We start from the raw sequence: 18306 nt of genomic DNA, 5'->3' as shown, positions 1-18306 counted from the left end.
GTTATAAAGGGAGATTTATATGTATTTTATTCATTTGGGTTGTAAGTTTATATGTTCAGGAAGGTGCATTGACCAGGTGCAAGTGACCAGTTGCAAAGGTCAGAAGGTTTCACGGGCATTAATGAGAAACCTCTTTAGGCATTTAAGAACAGCAAATATTAAACTACATAAAACAATTTTTTACACAATAATAGGGCCTTTTTTGAAGTTTGGGGATTTAAAAAGGGGGAAAAACTGAAGGGTGTATTTAAGACATTTCAGGCGACTAATAGTCGCAAAAATTCAAAAAATTTTGTGTTAAAGGACAATCTAGGGTTGTTTTCATTAAGGGTAAAAAGCATGGTTAGAATGATAAGATACTGGGAAAGGGCTGTTAGCTTAAAAAATAATAGGTTAGTAAATACCGCTTATCTGTAGGTGTTGCAGGATAAAAGGCAAAGCTGATGGGCTTCGCGAGTGAAATCAATTTTTAATAGCTGTGGGTTATCAGGTGTTCGGAATGAAGGAACAGAAATAGGACTGGAGATCGGAAACGCAGCGGAATTAGTACAGGATATGTTAAAAGACCAGAAGATTCAGAAACGTCATTGTAAAGTTGTAGCTACGACGTCCCTCGGAGTTTACCTGATGGAAGGAGGTCTGGGGTTATGATATTTATCTTTAGCAGGTTTGAATAGTAGATGTTTTCAAAAACATATCGTTCGGACTACGTTTTTCGTCAGCTCCTGCATCATTAAGCATCCTTAATTAAAGATTACTTAGACAAAAGATTAAATTTCTGTGTAGATACAATGATGCTCCCTGAAAAAATAAAAGTCCTTAAGTTGAGACTAATAATCTTAAGTTTTCTCAAGTACAACCTAACATCCATAAGTAGAGACTAAAGAATGTCCTTCTTTTACCTCTTGGCCTCAGCTAAAAAATAGAAATGTTCATAAAACGAAATTATAGTATAATTTCACAAAAATGGGTGGGTTTTTCATAAAAGAGTGCTGAATTGAGATATTGCAATTTCACACAGTATATTCAAGTTCAAACAGGTCCAAAAGCTTTTAACCTATGAAATCAGAAAAAGCTTTTCCTTTGCTAAATGTTATAAGCTATGATAAATTGACTAGGACTCGATTTAAATAAATCAAGATTTATTATAAATTGGGAAGAACAATCACCTTTCTCCCATTCCAATTGCTTAAGAGTTTTCTTGGCAAAGCTTGACAGCCATCCAACAGATGACGCTGCACGAACAATGGGAAAAGTTACAGATGAACTTGGCTGCGACTGCTTTTTCGCTTTTTGTTTCTCCCAAACCAATGCAATGGCAAGTATAGGAAACTTGAAAGAGGAAAAAAAGTATATGAAAAAATATAAACATATATATATATATATATATATATATATATATATATATATATATATATATATATATATATATATATATATATATATAATATATATATATATATATATATATATATATATATATATATATATATATATATATATATATATATATATATATATAAAAATATATATATATATATATATATATATATATATATATATATATACGGGGGATGCATGTGGGGAGATGCAGGTGCATGCCCCCCACATATATATACATGGGGATGCAGGTGCATGTGGGATGCACCGTGCCGGTGCATCTCACATGCTGTCAGTGAGACACTGAAAACGTCAAAAAGTGCTACTATAAATTTGTAAAATTTGTATTGTACATACCCGAGCGTTATAGGAATTCCCACCTCGAAAAATATGGTCTTAAAGGGCCATCCAAACAATGGTCTAGAATTCGAAATAATTCAGTGCTAAAAGCTAAAATGGATAGACGACGTTTCTCAACTGCATTTATTGGAGTGTCGTGAATTACAATGAGTGTTGTATCTTTATCTTTTTGAAGCTGGTTTCTGTTTCTTTTTGTAGTGCCCCACTATAATCTATTTTTGTAGATGGTGGGTGAATAAATGTTATATATATATATATATATATATATATATATATATATATATATATATATATATATATATATAATGGTATATGAACTCTGAATCAGTATTGATTCAGAGTTCAGAGAGTTAAGAGTAATTCAATCGAATAAAATAAATGTTTAAATCTGGACAGCTTGCATAACCAATTTTTTTACCTGTGTGTGGATTTGTGCCAAAATTGTGAATATCTTTTTCGAAAACAAGAGAAATAACTTATTGCTTTGTTACAATACTAGATCAATTAAGGACTACATTTGTACATTGACAAGATCCAAAGTGTGAAAATGGCAAACCAAACCTGAGAGGCTGAGAAAATGCAAAATGCCAAGTTTTTGCGAGAAATAAATTTCAAATTGGATTTATTACCAGCGCTTTCGGAGAAAGTTAATGCAATTCCTGGACTTTCGGATAGCATTGCTGCCTTACAAGTACAGATGAATAACATTAGTACACAGCTATCTAGAAATGTTGAGACAAATGAAGAAATTAAAAAAGAGCTGGAAAATGATAAATCAAACGTAAATATCGTATCTGAACAAGCCAACTATCCCGAAGCAGATCAGAATAGTCAAAATTTAGGTATTTACGATTATGCTCCACACTACTATTGCGATTATACTGTGAAACAAGAAAAACTGGATTTATTAAACCGTGCTTCGCCTTCTCTAAAAATGAGTCGATAATATTTACATGACATTTTTAGATTGAAAGCAGGACCAGTAGTAGTGAAGCTAAACTCGGTCGAAATCAGAGACTATATCTTAAGAAATAGTTCCTTATTGAGAAAGGGAGGTCTATCGGTGGCCCCAGATTACACAGCTAAACAAAGAGAAGTCCGTAAAGACTTAAAGGAAATTATGAATCTTGCACAGAACGACGGCCGTGATGCATTGCTACGAGGTGACAAGCTGTTTATCCAAGGCCAACTATTCAGGTTCGATGGAAAGGCTGTGATTGAGGTTAAATGTAACTTGGCGCCAGTTAAAAATATTGGTCCACCCCCTAGTGCTAGACTCCAAAATTACCCTGCTGTTATCCCGAGGGGGCTAGATAGTGATGCCAGTAATAGCGATGCCGAGACAGTGATAACATCAACAGCTTATTCTCAGGCAGTATTGGCAACTAATAGACTTGCTAGTGCTGTTATTAGCCCTAATGACCTACATCGACCAGGCAATCGTAACCTGGCACCCAGAGGAAACCATTCTCCAAGGAAAGGACTTAACAGAAGACCTCACAGAGCTTTTTCCCGTAATTTTGTTGATAATATTCAGCGAGTGCTAACAGATATTAATAGTCGCAGTCGTGAATATTACCATTTTGCCTTTTCTTCGACAGAGGCCAGGAAAGAGAACCTACAAGAAATGGCTAGTGATATTAATGCACTGACATAAAGCGTAGACGCATAGGAAATTAAGGGCCATATACTGAGTTTAGTGTCATGGTACATACAAGGACTACGTGATAAGGTGCCTTATTTATATGATGAATTACTTTCGTTTGATGTGATTTCGTTTACTGAAACATGGAACGATCATTCTTCTATATCACCTCTCCCAGGGTATTTGGTTGAACAGGTTGTGCGTAAACCAGCAAAAAATAATAGACATTATGGTGGTATTTTGGTTTTGATTAAATCATCAGCTATTGATGGTTATGAAAGAGTTAATAGTAGATCTGAAAATTTACTTTGGCTGCGTATTTGTTTTAAATGTGGGAAGAAATTAATTTTGGGCGTTGTGTATATCCCTCCACAAAATAGTTCTTATAATCGAGAAAATACTTGGGAAATTTTAGATGATGAATTGTCGCTAATACATGAAAGTTATAGTGATTTTGAGTGCGTTTTGATGGGGGATTTCAATGGTTATACCGGTGTTGAGGTTGAGGTTCCAGATTTATTAATCTCAGATTTAGGGGATTTGGTCCCAATTTGTTGCAGATTACCGCGAAGTAATAAGGATGAAAAAAGAAAAATAAATGTTTGGGGAAGAAAGCTCCTAGCGCTTTGTGGGGAACCTGGTCTGATCATTGCGAATGGAAGGTATGGAAATGTTAAGGGTTTGGGTGAGTTCACTTGCCTTTCGGGCCCAACTCCAAGTGTTGTAGATTATGCGCTGATTAATACAAAATTTGTACCTGAATCGATTGGTATTGATGTACTAGATTTAGTTGGATCCGATAATAGAGCTATTAAGCTTGAGCTGAACACTTGGAAGCTTCAGGATGTTGTTCCTCGAGTTAGAAATTTATCTAATGGGGAGCTTAGATTAGAGGGCTTAGGAAAAAGAATTAGATATGATTTAAATGATAATGATTTTGAAAATTTTAAAAGGGAGCTTATGAAGTTGCATATAACAAATTAGTTGAAAGCGTTAGAAGAAGATGGAAAAGATATACATGGTATAATTATGGAGTTAAATGAAATAATTTGCAGTTGTTCAGCATCGTGTAATCTGAATAAAAATGAAAATAAAAACGAGCGATATTTTCATTTGGAGTGTAAGTTAATGAAAGAAAAGGTCAGATATTTATTAAATCTTTTAAAAGATTGTGATAAACCTGAAGAGCAAAGTTTAAGATTAGCCGAATATAAAGATAAAAGAAGAGATTACAAAAGGTTAATTAAAAGGAAAAAAAAAGAGTTTGAGATTAAGAAGAAACTGGATATTGCAAATTATTTTAGAAATAAAGATTTTAAGAAATTTTGGGGTTATATAAGGAATGAAATTGGAAATGAAAAAGGAAAAACACAGGTGGCTCCAGACGCCAACTCATGGCCTGATTACCTAGAAAGCATGGAAGGCGATTGCGCAGAATTACAAGAGGTAACACATACCACAGATATGGTTGTTTATCCCATCAAGGAACATGATTATGATTTAGTAGGGGAAGTGAGTAATGATGAGGTCAAGTTTGTATTCAAGAATTTAAAAGGAGGTTCGGCTGCGGGTGTCGATGGTGAACCAATAGAGTTATTTAAGAATTTTCTTTAAATTTTTATGTCGATAATTGTTTTCCTTTGTAATAAGGTGTTGACTTCAGGACAATGGCCAAATGAGTGGAAGAGATCATTGCTTATGCCGCTTTTTAAGAGAGGTAACCCTAAGTTGCACATAAATTATCGTTTAATAGCGCTAGTCCCTGCTTTAAGTAAGATAATGGAGAAAATACTAGATACAAGTCTTTCTAAATGGTTATATAAAAATAATATAATACATGAACAACAAGCAGGTTTCAGAACAGGGTACGGGACGGTAGATACAATATTTATTTTAAAGGCATTAATTGATAAATACGGAAAGGGAAAAACTTGTCTTTATGTGGGATTTCTGGACCTCCACAAGGCGTTTGACAGTGTCAACAGAGAGGTATTTAAGGATGCCCTGTTTAGAATTGGCCTCCCTCATTTGTTTGTGAGGTTGATAGTGAGTATGTATATTTTTGTGAGTGGAATCCTGTTTGTTGGTAACAGGTTTTCTAGGTTTTTTAATGTTAAGCTGGGTGTAAAACAAGGCAGCACTCTTTCTCCTAAATTGTTTAACATTTTTATAAATGATGTTGTTGATTATCTAGAGAATAGATGGGCTCCGAATGTTAGTCTAGGGACCCATAAACTATCACTACTATTATTTGCAGATGATATTGCGTTGGTGGCTAGCACACCGCAAGATCTGCAGACGCTTTTGAGTCTTATAGATGATTATTTGAAGATGAAAAAACTAAGGCTGAATGTTGAAAAGAGTGAAGTTGTTATTTTTAAAAAAAGGAAAACAAGTGGCGAAGATAATTATAAATTTAAATTTAATAATGAAGAACTTAAAGTAAGTAAAAGAATAAAATATTTAGGATTTGTTTTATCGGAAAATGGAAGTTTAAAGAGTCATGTTGATGAATTAATTAAAAGAGGTAAAGTGGCCATGTCTGCAATTTTTAGAAATCCGACGATAATGGGAATTAAAAACCTAAAAATGCACAAAAGAATATTTAATACAAAAATTTTACCAGAATTAGAGTATGGAGCGGAGATTTGGGGAGGAGAAGCGGCACAGAAGTTGGAGTCCCTCCAGCTCCAGTATTATAAAAGACTATTTTGATTACATCAGACAACTCATTCACAGGTTCTGAAAGGTGATATGGGCCTGTTTTCGTTAAAACTACGTAGGTCTATTTTGATGCTTAGATTTAGATAATTTCGGAGACCACACTGCCTTTCCATGACGATAAATATAAGTTCAAATAGGGATAAAATCCTTTTAATAGACAGTGATGATAGAAATTCACAAAAATAACAGATATTTCGGTCACATATACAGTGACCGTCATCAGTAGTAAAACTAAAATAAAACAAATTAAAACAAAAGTTTATATACTAAATCAAATAACACTACATATTGTTTGAATCTCTAATTCTTTTCAAAGCAAAGGCGGAAGCTATTCTCTTTGACCTTCTTGGATTCGGTTCATTAGCTGTTCAATGATATAACATTTGGACAAAGGTCAACTACATTGGGTGAATTGAACTTTACTCTCTCAGATTTTAATAAATTATCATAGATAGAGTTCAGCCCATATTCACCTGTATCTCGATTCAAAGCAATATTCTTGAATAAGATTTTCTTTATTTCAAGAATTTCACGTATAAATTTTGCTTTAAACCCCGATCCCTAGAAATCAAAGAGACATTCTCGAACAAAATAAAATGGTCTGGAAAATTAAAATATATATATCTGAAAGATCTGTATATATATATATATATATATATATATATATATATATATATATATATATATATATATATATATATATATATATATATATATATATATATACAACTCACCACAGCACCAAGCCACCTGAGGGATTTTAACACATGCTCCTCCTCTATCCCAATCCATGCAAACCCAATTTCTTTACACCCTCCCAACAAGTTCTCTATTAAATTTTATTAAAGTGAAATTTATTTAAATGTAATTTACTTCTATTAAATTTATCCTTATGACACCCCCTCCTATCCAATTCGTGGCCGACCTACTTTTCGTTTGATCCTAGACGATTGGCCGAGAGCAGCTTTGAAAGAATGAATGCGGCTCTCGGAAAGAAATGCAAAAATTAATTGAAATTGATGAAAATGCACTAACTATATTATCATAAGGTCTTGAAAAAAATAAAATAAAAGGTATTATAATGCATCACAAATCAACACAATCAAATGAGTTTTGGAAACTATAAAATCAAAGCAATGTTCACAACTCACTAATGAGCATTTAAGGGAATTAATTTATGCCGCAGTAACGAACTATGAACCCGACTTCAGAAAACTCATGGCCAATATAACCATGCCATCTACCAAAATAATAGGTGTCATGGAAAAAGATATAAAACCAAATCTACCAAGGAAAAAGGCAAATAACGATGCCATCTACCAAAACAATAGCTGTCATGGAAAAAGATATATGTATGTATTTGCTTGAAGACGGACTCAAGAAAATAAAAATTCCATAGCAACTGACGTTTCAAAAATTGTATTTTTATGTTGGCTCTCCTAATGATAGATTACAGGAATGCAGCTCCACCTGTAGTGATGCTTGGCAACTTGAAGCTTTGATTATAAATCCCTCTACCGAGCACTGGCTATATGTACCAGTGGCGTCAATTCAGGGAAATAAGAAAGAGGGCGATGAACTGCACTTTTCAGAATCTATGGGGTTGGGTGATTACTATTTGTTTTCCATTTTTTAATGAATATGAAAAAGCCATCTATTCAATGAAAATACCAACAAAAGTATTTTCAAAATCTACAGAGGGGGTGCCTTGGTGCGAGATCAAAATCTCTAGCACCAAGTGCCTTGGTGCGAGACTAGACTATAATTTAACATGGGAAGATAGGGATCAAGAACTACTAGCGCTACAGTCAGATTAGTGTTTGGTAAACTCTCAGAAAAATTGAAGAATTTCAAAATCTAAAATTGACTTTTCAATTATTTTTTTTTAAGAAAATTGATACTTAATATGATTAATCTACAACCCTGTAAATGATGATTCATCATTTTTTTTTTCCAAGAATAATTTAAATCGAAACCCAGTTTGCAGAAAGGAGACCTACCTTAGTTTGGAAAAAAATTAGCAAGCTCAACAGGCGAACTAACTCTAAGCTGGTAGCTCCACTGGTAACAGAACTTTGATTTTCTTTACCATCCCCTAAATTTTAGAGAATCCTCAAAGAACAAACATGCATTAATTTACAGAAGATAGAAAGAGACAAATATCACCAAACTCAAGATGACGATTTTTCGACAATTCTCAAAATCTCATTTCAATTTTTTTTTTCGAAATTTTTCAAAATCTCAAGAGATTGTTTTTTTTCGACATTAGTACCAGTTTCTACTCCAATAAATTAAATTAGTTTTAATTTAAATTAAGTTAATCCATTTAATTAGTTTTAAAAAATCTATTAAATTAGTTTCTACTCCAATAACGCTCCTTGTATACAGTTTTATTATAGTAAAATTTACGATAAAACATATGACAAACTCGAGTGAACATCAGTAAATATCCAACACCAGTGGTGGCCGGCGTTTACCCCCCCCCCCCCGACGATTACCCCACCGTGGAAAATAACCCCCCTCCCCACCCGTGAAAAAAAAATCGGTAAATACCCCCGGGAAATACTCACCTGTGGAAAATAAGGCTTTCCAAATTTGACAATTTTATTGTTTTTTTCCGTAGGGGGAAGGAATTTTGATACTTGTGTATTATGCACCACTCGCACTAGTTTACGCTGTGTAAAACTCGAGAATAAACCGGTTTCTTCGTTAGTTTTTTTAGCTTAGCGCAAGACAAGACAAAGAGAAGTGACAAAATATATAGGAAATATATAATTTGGGCCATAAATATGAAATAGGGGGGGGGGGGGGTAAAGTATTTGGAAAGTTTGAAGTCAGAAAACAATTCTTTCTAGGTATGGCCACTTAAAAAATTACAGAAGAATAGAGAGGTATCTGGAAATTCTGTTAACTGAAAAAAAAAATAAATAAATAAAACACAGTATTAAGTAAATGTAATGTTTCATTTAAGTGTTTTTTCCAAGTGTTAAGTGTTTTTTTTTTCAATGACCGTTTTTCTGAGTATTAAGTACTATTATTAGGTTAATGTATTGTTTCATTTATGTGTTTTATGATGATCGCTGATCGAAGTTTATGTTATTTGTGCCTTTCATTTATGTTATTTTACTATCTTCATGGTCGTATATTCGGCTTTAAAATACACTTCTCTATCTATCGATCTAATATGCAGAATAATTTTACCAAACACATTTTGCATGCATACCCAATATACTTTACTCCCCCCCCCCCCAATATGCAAATCTATAGCCCAAATTTATTTCTAAAGTAACGAAGAAACTAACGCAAAAACTAATGTGTTCTCGAATTTTACACAGCGTAAACTTGAATGAGTGGCACATAAAACACAAGTGCCAAAGTTCACCTCCCCCCCGCTACAGAAATAAAAAAAATAAAACTCAAACAAAATACTCAAATTTGGAAAACCTTATTTTCCACGGGGGGGAGGCATTTTCCGGGGGGGGAAGGGTATTTTCCGTGGGGGGTATTTTTCAGGGGGGGGGGGTAAACGCCAAGAACCAACACCAGTATCACTAAACACAGTATAACGTTGGAGATTTTTCTTTTCGACACTAGTGCCAGTTATCCACTCCAATAAATTTCCCATGCTCGTTGTATTCTGTTGTATCATAGCAAAACTCACAAGAAAAAACATATGATAAACAAGAGTGATCATGAGCAAATATCCGTCAGAAGAATACAAATAAATATCCATCTCAAAAATAAATAAATACCTTTTTCGATATTTCCAAAAGCTGAGATGGCCCTTTATAACACTTTACATTACAGGTGGAATAACCCTGTGATTCAAACGAAATCCAATCTGGAAAACGAGTTGTAAGATGACAAAGTAACGTCGCAATCGTTTCTTCAGTAACGTCCATTTTATTGACCAATTCGGCAATGGGTAGCGCCACCTCATGACGTCGACATGATATGGCACCCAAAGAGTGGTTGCATTTACAGGGAGGGAAGGTTTCATTCACTAAGGTTTTAAGTGCGGTGGCGTCTACTGCATTTGTATAGGTGAATCGCCTCAATTCATTCAAATCTAACGACTAAAAGAATCAAACTTGTTTAAAAGAGCAAAAATCAAGCACTTTCATTGTTTAATTTTCGTGATGAGATGTTCTCAGACATCCTTAGATACAATCTAACAATGTCTTGCATCTGCACTTCATGATTCCTAACAAATAAAGCTTTGAATAGTACTACACAGTTTAGAATTACTCCAAAATAAAAATAAAAATTACTTCAAAAATAAATACTCGAACTTATACAAAAATAAATATTATACGACTCGATTTTCTTGAATTTCAAACGATCAAAACGAAGGTGAAAACAGCTCAATAACAATATATAATTTGAAAATTATTATTACAAGAAATAGAGCTAGTAACCAAAACTTTCATCTAATTTTTCATGGCATATTTCTTCAACGAAATATCAAACTGAGACCAACTTTAATATCCTTTCATGAAAAGGATAACTGATTATATTTATCGCCATTTTTCCGTTATCCTATTTGGAAATTCCCATCGTAAATGAAAGCGTTGTTCTCTCCAAACAGCTGTTGTCTCTCAGTTTCTTTTTTTTTGTAGTATTTGCTATACGTTTGAATGTAATAAATTGAATGAAAAAGCTGATATAAAAGTGCCCTTTTTCAATGGCGAAATTTTAAGATAGGTGTCTAGATGTGGATTTTTCTGTTTGCAGAAATAATTTCTTTAACTACAATGCTTTTCATCTGCAATTAGAATGAAATGAAAATATTGAGAAAAAGAAAAGGCATTAAAAAAAGTGAACTTTAAAAGAAAAAAGAAGCTTTTTTGAGCAAATAATGATCAAATCCAAATATTTTCACTTCATATTCGAAAAAAATCTTAAAATAAATTGAAACATATATACAAATATAAGAAAAAAATACAAACACAATACAAAAAACAAACTCACGTCTGATTTATTAAAGTCGTAAAAACATTCTAAGACCACACTGGCTATATATGACGTATGAAACAAGGAAAAGAAATGATATAATAAATGAAAAACAAAATCAAATAGGTGAGAAGAACAAGGATTTTGTCAGCCAGTAGCAAAATATGAGAAAACGAAAAACAAGCAGATATTTTGACAAGGACCTCCGCCCATTTGTCCTCTGTACAAAAAAAAAAAAAAAAAAAAAAAAAAAAAAAAAAAAAAAAAAAAAAATCTTTTGAAGTGAACTCTACTATAAAAGAAAAAATACTGAATTAAAGAAACCAGCCAGAATAAATGAAAGACAATTCACCAATTGGATTGGACAAATATTCTTTGCTTGGCAATAGATTTTGCCTGCCTGCAACCTCCATTTTCATTAGATATGCGGACAGGTTGTCTTAAATTAGACGGGGGAACAATATTGATTGAATCTTTTAATATTTAGTTATTACAAATTTGCCTTAAGAAAATACCTCCCGTGTCTCTAAAGCAAAATTACTGTTTATATATTATTTTTTTATCTTAATTACCTCTCTATAAGATTGTGGTAGGCCATTTACGGAAGATATTAAAGTTCCCTCTTCAAAAGCAACTAAATGTTCAGGATTTTCAAAAATATGCAGAGCCACAGCTGAATCAAAGTTTTCTTTTTCATTTTCAAATCTCAGGGACTTATCTATTGAAATTTTGTGTTCATGCAATCGTTCCCCCAGTTTTTGATGGGTCCTACCTATGTAAAACTTTCAACAGGAAGTTTTTTCCTCTACTGAGTCCCGTGTATATGGTGAAAATTTGAACAAAGGGCATTCGGAAGCACATAATGGATTCGAAGAGAACCGATGTGATTCCTTGAGGACTAAAGTTGCTTCTGCATTAAATCTCTCACTCGTTGTATGAATTAAAAAAAGCTGTTTGCTGTGACATCAACAAACTCGGTTTCAAATTCCCGTTCGTACATTTGAACAAAGGGCATTCGGAAGCAAATAATGGACTCGACGAGAACCGATGTCATTCCTTGGAGCTAGAGTTGTTTCTGAAATAAATCTCTCGCTCATTTAACGGAAAAAAGCTGTATTACTGCGACAAATTGATCTTAAATCCTGTTCATTTGAATAAAGTGCGGATAGAACCCGAGGAGAAACGGTGTGGTTTCTGGGTGGCTTAAGTAGTAGTTTCTCGTTCTATGTCGTAGAACCCTATGTAACCCTATGTCGTAGAACCCTATGTAAGTAGTAGTTTCCCCACTAGTTCTATGTCGTAGAAAATAAACTTCTTTGTATAACATTAAAAAAAAGCTTGTTTTCAAAATACCAATGAACAGGCCTTAAAGGTAAAGTAGAATATGAGTTCCAGATTTAAACTTACATTAGAGTCTAAAAATAGATGGCAGTGAGCCAGTTTCCCATCTCTTCCTGACCGACCAATTTCCTGGACGTAGCTCTCGGGATTTCTTGGCATATTATAGTGGATTACAGCGCGAATGTCAGATTTGTTTATTCCCATACCAAATGCAACAGTTGCGACCACTATCTTAAGCTTTCCTAGAATGGAAAGTCAGCATCTTAGCTAGGCTTTTCTCCAATTTCTTTTTTTAATTTTATGCAGATTACTGAATAGAAAATACAAAAGAGCGAGAAGAAGAAACAGAAGAAATTATTTTTTTTAAATGAATATAAAAAATATAGATGTTTCCAAAATCCAGGGAAGGCAATTACCCCTCCCTCCTTCAACTTATACCCCTGAACAGACTAATGAATACAAGTGGATTTACATTTCCATTAAACATGTTATAGAACAAAAAAGTAGAAAAATCGAAAGTAGTAGAAACAAAACAACAACAATATGAGCCAAGAGAAAACTGACAAAGAGCTACTTTTTTTGGAACTCGTATATAAAACTTATTAGTAAATTAAATGCGCTTTGTCGATTACGGTTAGACTATCAAATCTGGTTTGACGTGTCCGTGTCTGACAAAGAACCTCTGTGAATCAAAGACAAGGATTCAATAGAAGGAGAAAAACATCTAAATGAAGAATGGAAGGAGTAAATATACAAATTTAAAATCGAAGCAAATTTGAAATTTAAATGAAATAATAATAAATAAACAAAAATAAACAGACACTAAAAAAGATAGAGAAAAAATCAACCAAATTTAATAAACAAACAAGAAAAAGATAAACTAAATTCGACATTTTCGTGTTCTATCAAGCATATAAAAACCCTTGAAGAAAGCGGCTCCTTCACACATAAAAAAAACATTGAAAAAAAGGAAAAAAAATCCAGAACGTGCACGCACATCACACCCTGTTCTTGGGAAGAATGAAATTAAATGAACATGAAATGAAATACACATAAAAAGGGATTAAAGCTTAGATATATATATTTAAAAAAAAGAATTAAAAGAAACAAGAAAAAAATTAAAATAGTACGAGGCTTAAATTTTGATCCTTAAATCTTGTGGAGCTGCACAAAAAAAGTAAACCTGTACACCATATTGTTGGATGCACTTTTTGATATTCAGCATGCATATGTGAAAATTGCATATTATTATGAAATTCTCAGCAAATTACGTAATTATGGGGTAAATCTGCTGAGGTCCGGTTTTTGCCACATAATAGCTGATCAGCTGATAAAACTAGTCAGATTCAAAAGTGGGATGCAATATATATATTTTTTCTAACTCACTGATTTATAGTCAACTCTTTAAATTAAGCAAGAACTACCGAATGGATCTATCTGATCCCTCCTACTTTGGTCTTTTTACCCACTCCTATGAACAGTTTATAAATAAACTTTTTAGTACCAAATAGTGCTTTGTTACATCATGGATGCCTGAAAAATGAAAACCTCATATGTACAAAAAATGTTTCTGCATAATGTAAACTGTTAAATTTAATTCCAAAGCACGTTTTTCAACTTTTCCGCTCTCTTGTAAAATATTGGTTTTCATTTTTTTTATTGAATTTTGACTAAAGCCTCTAACGTAATTTCGAGAGCTCATCACACTACTTTCTTAAGCGTATGTAAGAAAGAAAAGTCAGTTACCTACTCTTTTTTGTTGTTTTTATTTTATTAAATTTTGGTTGAAGCCTCTGACGTAATTTCGAGAGCTCATTACACTACTTTCTAAAGTGTGTGTCAGAAAGAAAAATCATTTACCTAGTCTTTTTATTGAATTCTTTCGTTGATTTTTGGTTGAAGCCTCTGACGTAATTTCGAGAGCTCATAACATTACCTTCTAAAGCGTATGTCAGACAGAAAAGTCATTTATCTAGTCTTTTTTAATAGTTTTTTTTTTATTAAATTTTGGTTGAAGCCTCTGACGTAATTTCGAGAGCTCATTACACTACTTTCTAAAGTGTGTGTCAGAAAGAAAAATCATTTACCTAGTCTTTTTTATTTAATTTTTTTTTTTTTTTTTTGGTTGAAGCCTCTGACGTAATTTCGAGAGCTCATAACATTACCTTCTAAAGCGTATGTGACAAAAAAGAAAAAAATATGCGAAAGAGAGAGCAAAAGAGAGTGAAAAGAGAGCGAAAGAGAATGAAAAGAGCAAACAGAACGAAAAGTTAAATTTCATCTGGTTGGTTCTCCTGTGTGACAAAATCGAAAAAAATATGCGAAAGAGAGAGCGAAAGAGAGTGAAAGAGAGTGAAAGAGAGTGAAAGAGAGCGAACAGAACGAAATGTCAAATTTCATCTGGTTGGTTCTCCTGTGTGAAATTTTAAACAGGTAAAAAAAGAAAGAGAATTTATCGAGTCACAGGTCTGGTTAGAAGTACACTCTGTTCCTTTGTGGTTAAATACTATTACCCTTCATAAAACTGTCCTGTATCGTTCGCCTCCTAGAAGAAGACAAGCCAGCATGATATGCTTCACAACTCCATGATATTCCTCGTGTCTTTTTCTTCTTGGAATTGGATTCAAGATCAAGTAACGAATCCTGGAAGAAAAATTGACAGAACTTGTAACATAAGATGTGGTCATATTAACAATCAACAAGTAAATGATGTTTCAAGAATTTTGGGTAGGGGTGTAGTTTGTAGTCAACCTGGAGGCTATTGCTCTTACCTGGTTACCCCGACCTTATGTAAAGCACAACAAACATAGTAATTAAATTAAAAATTGAGAAGTTCGGACCATTATACATACTTTAATAATATCTTAGGACTTGTGAGACATCTGTTCCCATCCCACGTTGAATATTAAAGGTTTTTGAACTCCCAAATTTCAGTCGAGCCCATGATTACATTTCAGGGAGGAAATAGAGAAATGAAATTCAAAAGAAGCAATTCAGTTATAAAAAAGAAATCTTGTTTCTGCTGGGGGGAGGGGGGAAAACACATGGAAAGCAGATATAGTTAATGTTAAGACAAAAAACAAGATCAAATCCGTATCCAAAGAGATATCGGATTGAGTCTTATATTCCTCCACTGCCCCACCATTGGTTGGTTGGCTGGCCCCCAGCCCCCCATTGCACTTCCTGGCTGAAGGGCCACGAAACGGAGATCAGCACCGCCGGTTTGGACCTTAAGGGTCTAGTGCCGCATCCTTTACCTTTACTGCCCCACCATGAAAACCCTCTACCAAAACCAATTTTAGGTATATGATAAGACAAGATCTATTGCAAAAAGCCTATGGGTCATAGCAACACATAATACGGTCTACAAACAAACCTCAGGAACAAAATACAACTTCAGATAAAAATAAAATCAAAAAAGAAAACAAAACGAAAAAAAAGAAACACACCAAGGTTCAACATTTTAACCAACAAACACTAAGCACAATAAAATTCAAATCCAAAAAACCGTAACAAGCTATCCCCTCAGACATGATTCCCTATGTTTAATCCTTAAACGAAGCCGAACTCTAGGTAGCCTAATTATCTTCTCTCAGAATTTTACCGTTCTAACCAATCTAGTACTTCTTAAAGAGAAAAGCCCCAAATCTCCTTTCAGTACCACTGAACTCAATGAATCCTTCAAGACTAAAATTTTCTTAAAATATCTTAGCTGAACTACTTCTAGCTTAGTTGCTTTAACAAAACCCAAAATCTCAGAGCCCCAATGTAGAATAGAAGCTACTTTTGTCCGGAAAACTCTTTTCTGGATCCTCATGTCAGCTAGCTGACCTAAATTACTTCTCAAAAGCATATTTATTTGCCTATTACCCATTAAATTAAAACGTTCTAAATGCCTAGAGATCCCCCTTAATGCACTAAACTTAACACCCAAAAAACCAATTCTTCTTTAACCTCTAACACCTTTCCTCCAAAATTAAAATGAACCACTGAATCAACATCTCCTTTACTCCTAAATACTATACTACTGACCATTGCCCCTGTTATATTACGATCTAAATCGGAACTCTGATGATCATGGGTTCTCATTTCCTCTACTGTTATAACCCTTCGTTGTTCTCGGTAAATTTCTTTCGCTTTACCCAATTCACAATCGTATGCAAAAATCTTATCCCCTACGAAAAGTCTCACACCCCTCAGTTTTGTCTGTAAATGGCCTTCCGTAAGCATGGCTTCCAAAATTGGTATCAACTTACTGCGCGCCAATAAATCTGAAGAAGTATAATCTGGCCCTACTGACAAACGAAACCTTTTGAAAAGTGCAGCCGAAGTAAATAGGGATTTTTTCAATTCCATAGACGCTAATTTAATTACGACTGGTCTGACTTTCTGGTTTGAAGGTAAACGAACAAACATCTTTAATATCTGTCTGCATAAACCTGGTGCCTCTTACTATTTTATTTAAGAATCTAAGAATGTCCTCTTTTAGATTAGAACCCCTTATTTTCGGGTCAAAATTGTAGAGCATCACATTACACCTTTTTTGATCCGCCTCAATTCTATGCATTATCTTATTATTTTTTGCAACTTCCATTTTCAGCTCACGAACTTCCATCTCTGTATTTTCCGATCCTTTTTCCATTTCACAAATTTTCTTATTTAGAGATTTCGAAATTGAAGAAAATTCCATAGATAATTTTTCTACCTTTTCGCATAGGGAATCCAGTTTTTTAAGCTCTATTGATATTTCACTTATTTCTTTAAAATGTGTAGCTGGACATCCGTTGATTCCCTAATCTTGATGGTAATTACTAGCTACTTAAAATAGAAAAGCGTACCTGTTTAAGAATCAATTATTTTATCCACGCTGACTCAAACCGTCCAATTAGCTAAGCCGCCGTTAATAATGCCACCGCTAACAGCGATTCCGAGTGAACTTCTCAGCAAAATCCAAAGATAATTAACTTCTCGACAAATTCTGCAGGATATATATTTCACAAGTCCAACTAATTGAATGCTGGATCATGTATTTCACAATTTCAGTCATATATATATAATCCGCTTTTTAGATGTTCACTGAATGAGAACTAAAACTCATTCAGTGTTAACATTCAGTGTCACTCATTCAGTGTTAACGACTTAAAAAAATCTTTAACATTTTTCAAAGTTTAATAATTTCATGAGTATCCGAGATTTTGTCAAGCGGTACAATATGTCATACGGTGGCGTCCCAACCATAAAAAAAAACTATTTTAAATTTCAATTAGTATAAAGGTTTTCTTTCCAATTGCCTCCCCATTCCTAACATTGCATAAAAAACTTATTTCATGCTTCAATTACTATAAAAACTTCCCCCTCAAATCCCCCTATGCTCCTATTTTTTTTTTGTTTAAGCTACACTTTTTATCTATATACTAAAACGAGTTTCATGCGCAAAAGAGTACAGTTTATCCCGCCTACAATCTAATTAGGTCTATATCTGGTTTCTTGTTTTTTTATCTTTTTAAAATTAACGATAACTTAACTCTTCCCCAAAAACAGGTAAAACCCTTCCTTTAATTGATTTTTTATTTTATCTTTTTTTTTACTTTCGCTCCAAAGACTTTTGATATCCATTCTATTCAATAATTATTCCTGTGCCCTAACCAAAACCTTGGGAAAATGCACTTTTTGAAGCAAAATATTGAAAGTTAAAAAGTTTAAATAGAATTTTTTAGGGATATTTTTATATTCTTTCTTCAGCTTAAATTGTATTCCCTTGCCTTGATAATCCCCCCACCCCCTTATATTACTTATAAGTAGTATAATATGTTAAGTAATATAAAAGCAATTCATAATTTACTTGTCAAAAACGAGTGAAAGCGAATATCACAGGGCCAAATTGAGAAAAAGGGGATGAGGGG

The 18306-nt window shown here is 33.5% G+C and overlaps 1 protein-coding gene across 1 annotated transcript in view; it reads right to left on the bottom strand.

Moving 5' to 3' along the window:
• RecQ4 (RecQ4 helicase) overlaps positions 1–18306 on the bottom strand; it is a 104375-nt gene that overhangs the window by 24222 nt on the left and 61847 nt on the right. The window contains exons 9-12 of the mRNA XM_089105491.1: positions 14917–15046; positions 12470–12645; positions 9862–10185; positions 1170–1332 (exon numbers count right to left, since the gene is read on the bottom strand). Of these exons, the coding sequence (XP_088961617.1) occupies positions 1170–1332; positions 9862–10185; positions 12470–12645; positions 14917–15046 (793 nt within the window). The remainder of the gene's footprint in view (positions 1–1169; positions 1333–9861; positions 10186–12469; positions 12646–14916; positions 15047–18306) is intronic.

Source organism: Artemia sp. Qi Xiang Cuo, chromosome 19 (genome assembly GCF_049724085.1).
Source record: "Artemia sp. Qi Xiang Cuo chromosome 19, ASM4972408v1, whole genome shotgun sequence".
Lineage (NCBI taxonomy): Eukaryota > Metazoa > Arthropoda > Branchiopoda > Anostraca > Artemiidae > Artemia > Artemia sp. Qi Xiang Cuo.
Note: the sequence above shows the minus strand (reverse complement) of the source record. Positions and strands in the feature narration are given on the sequence as shown.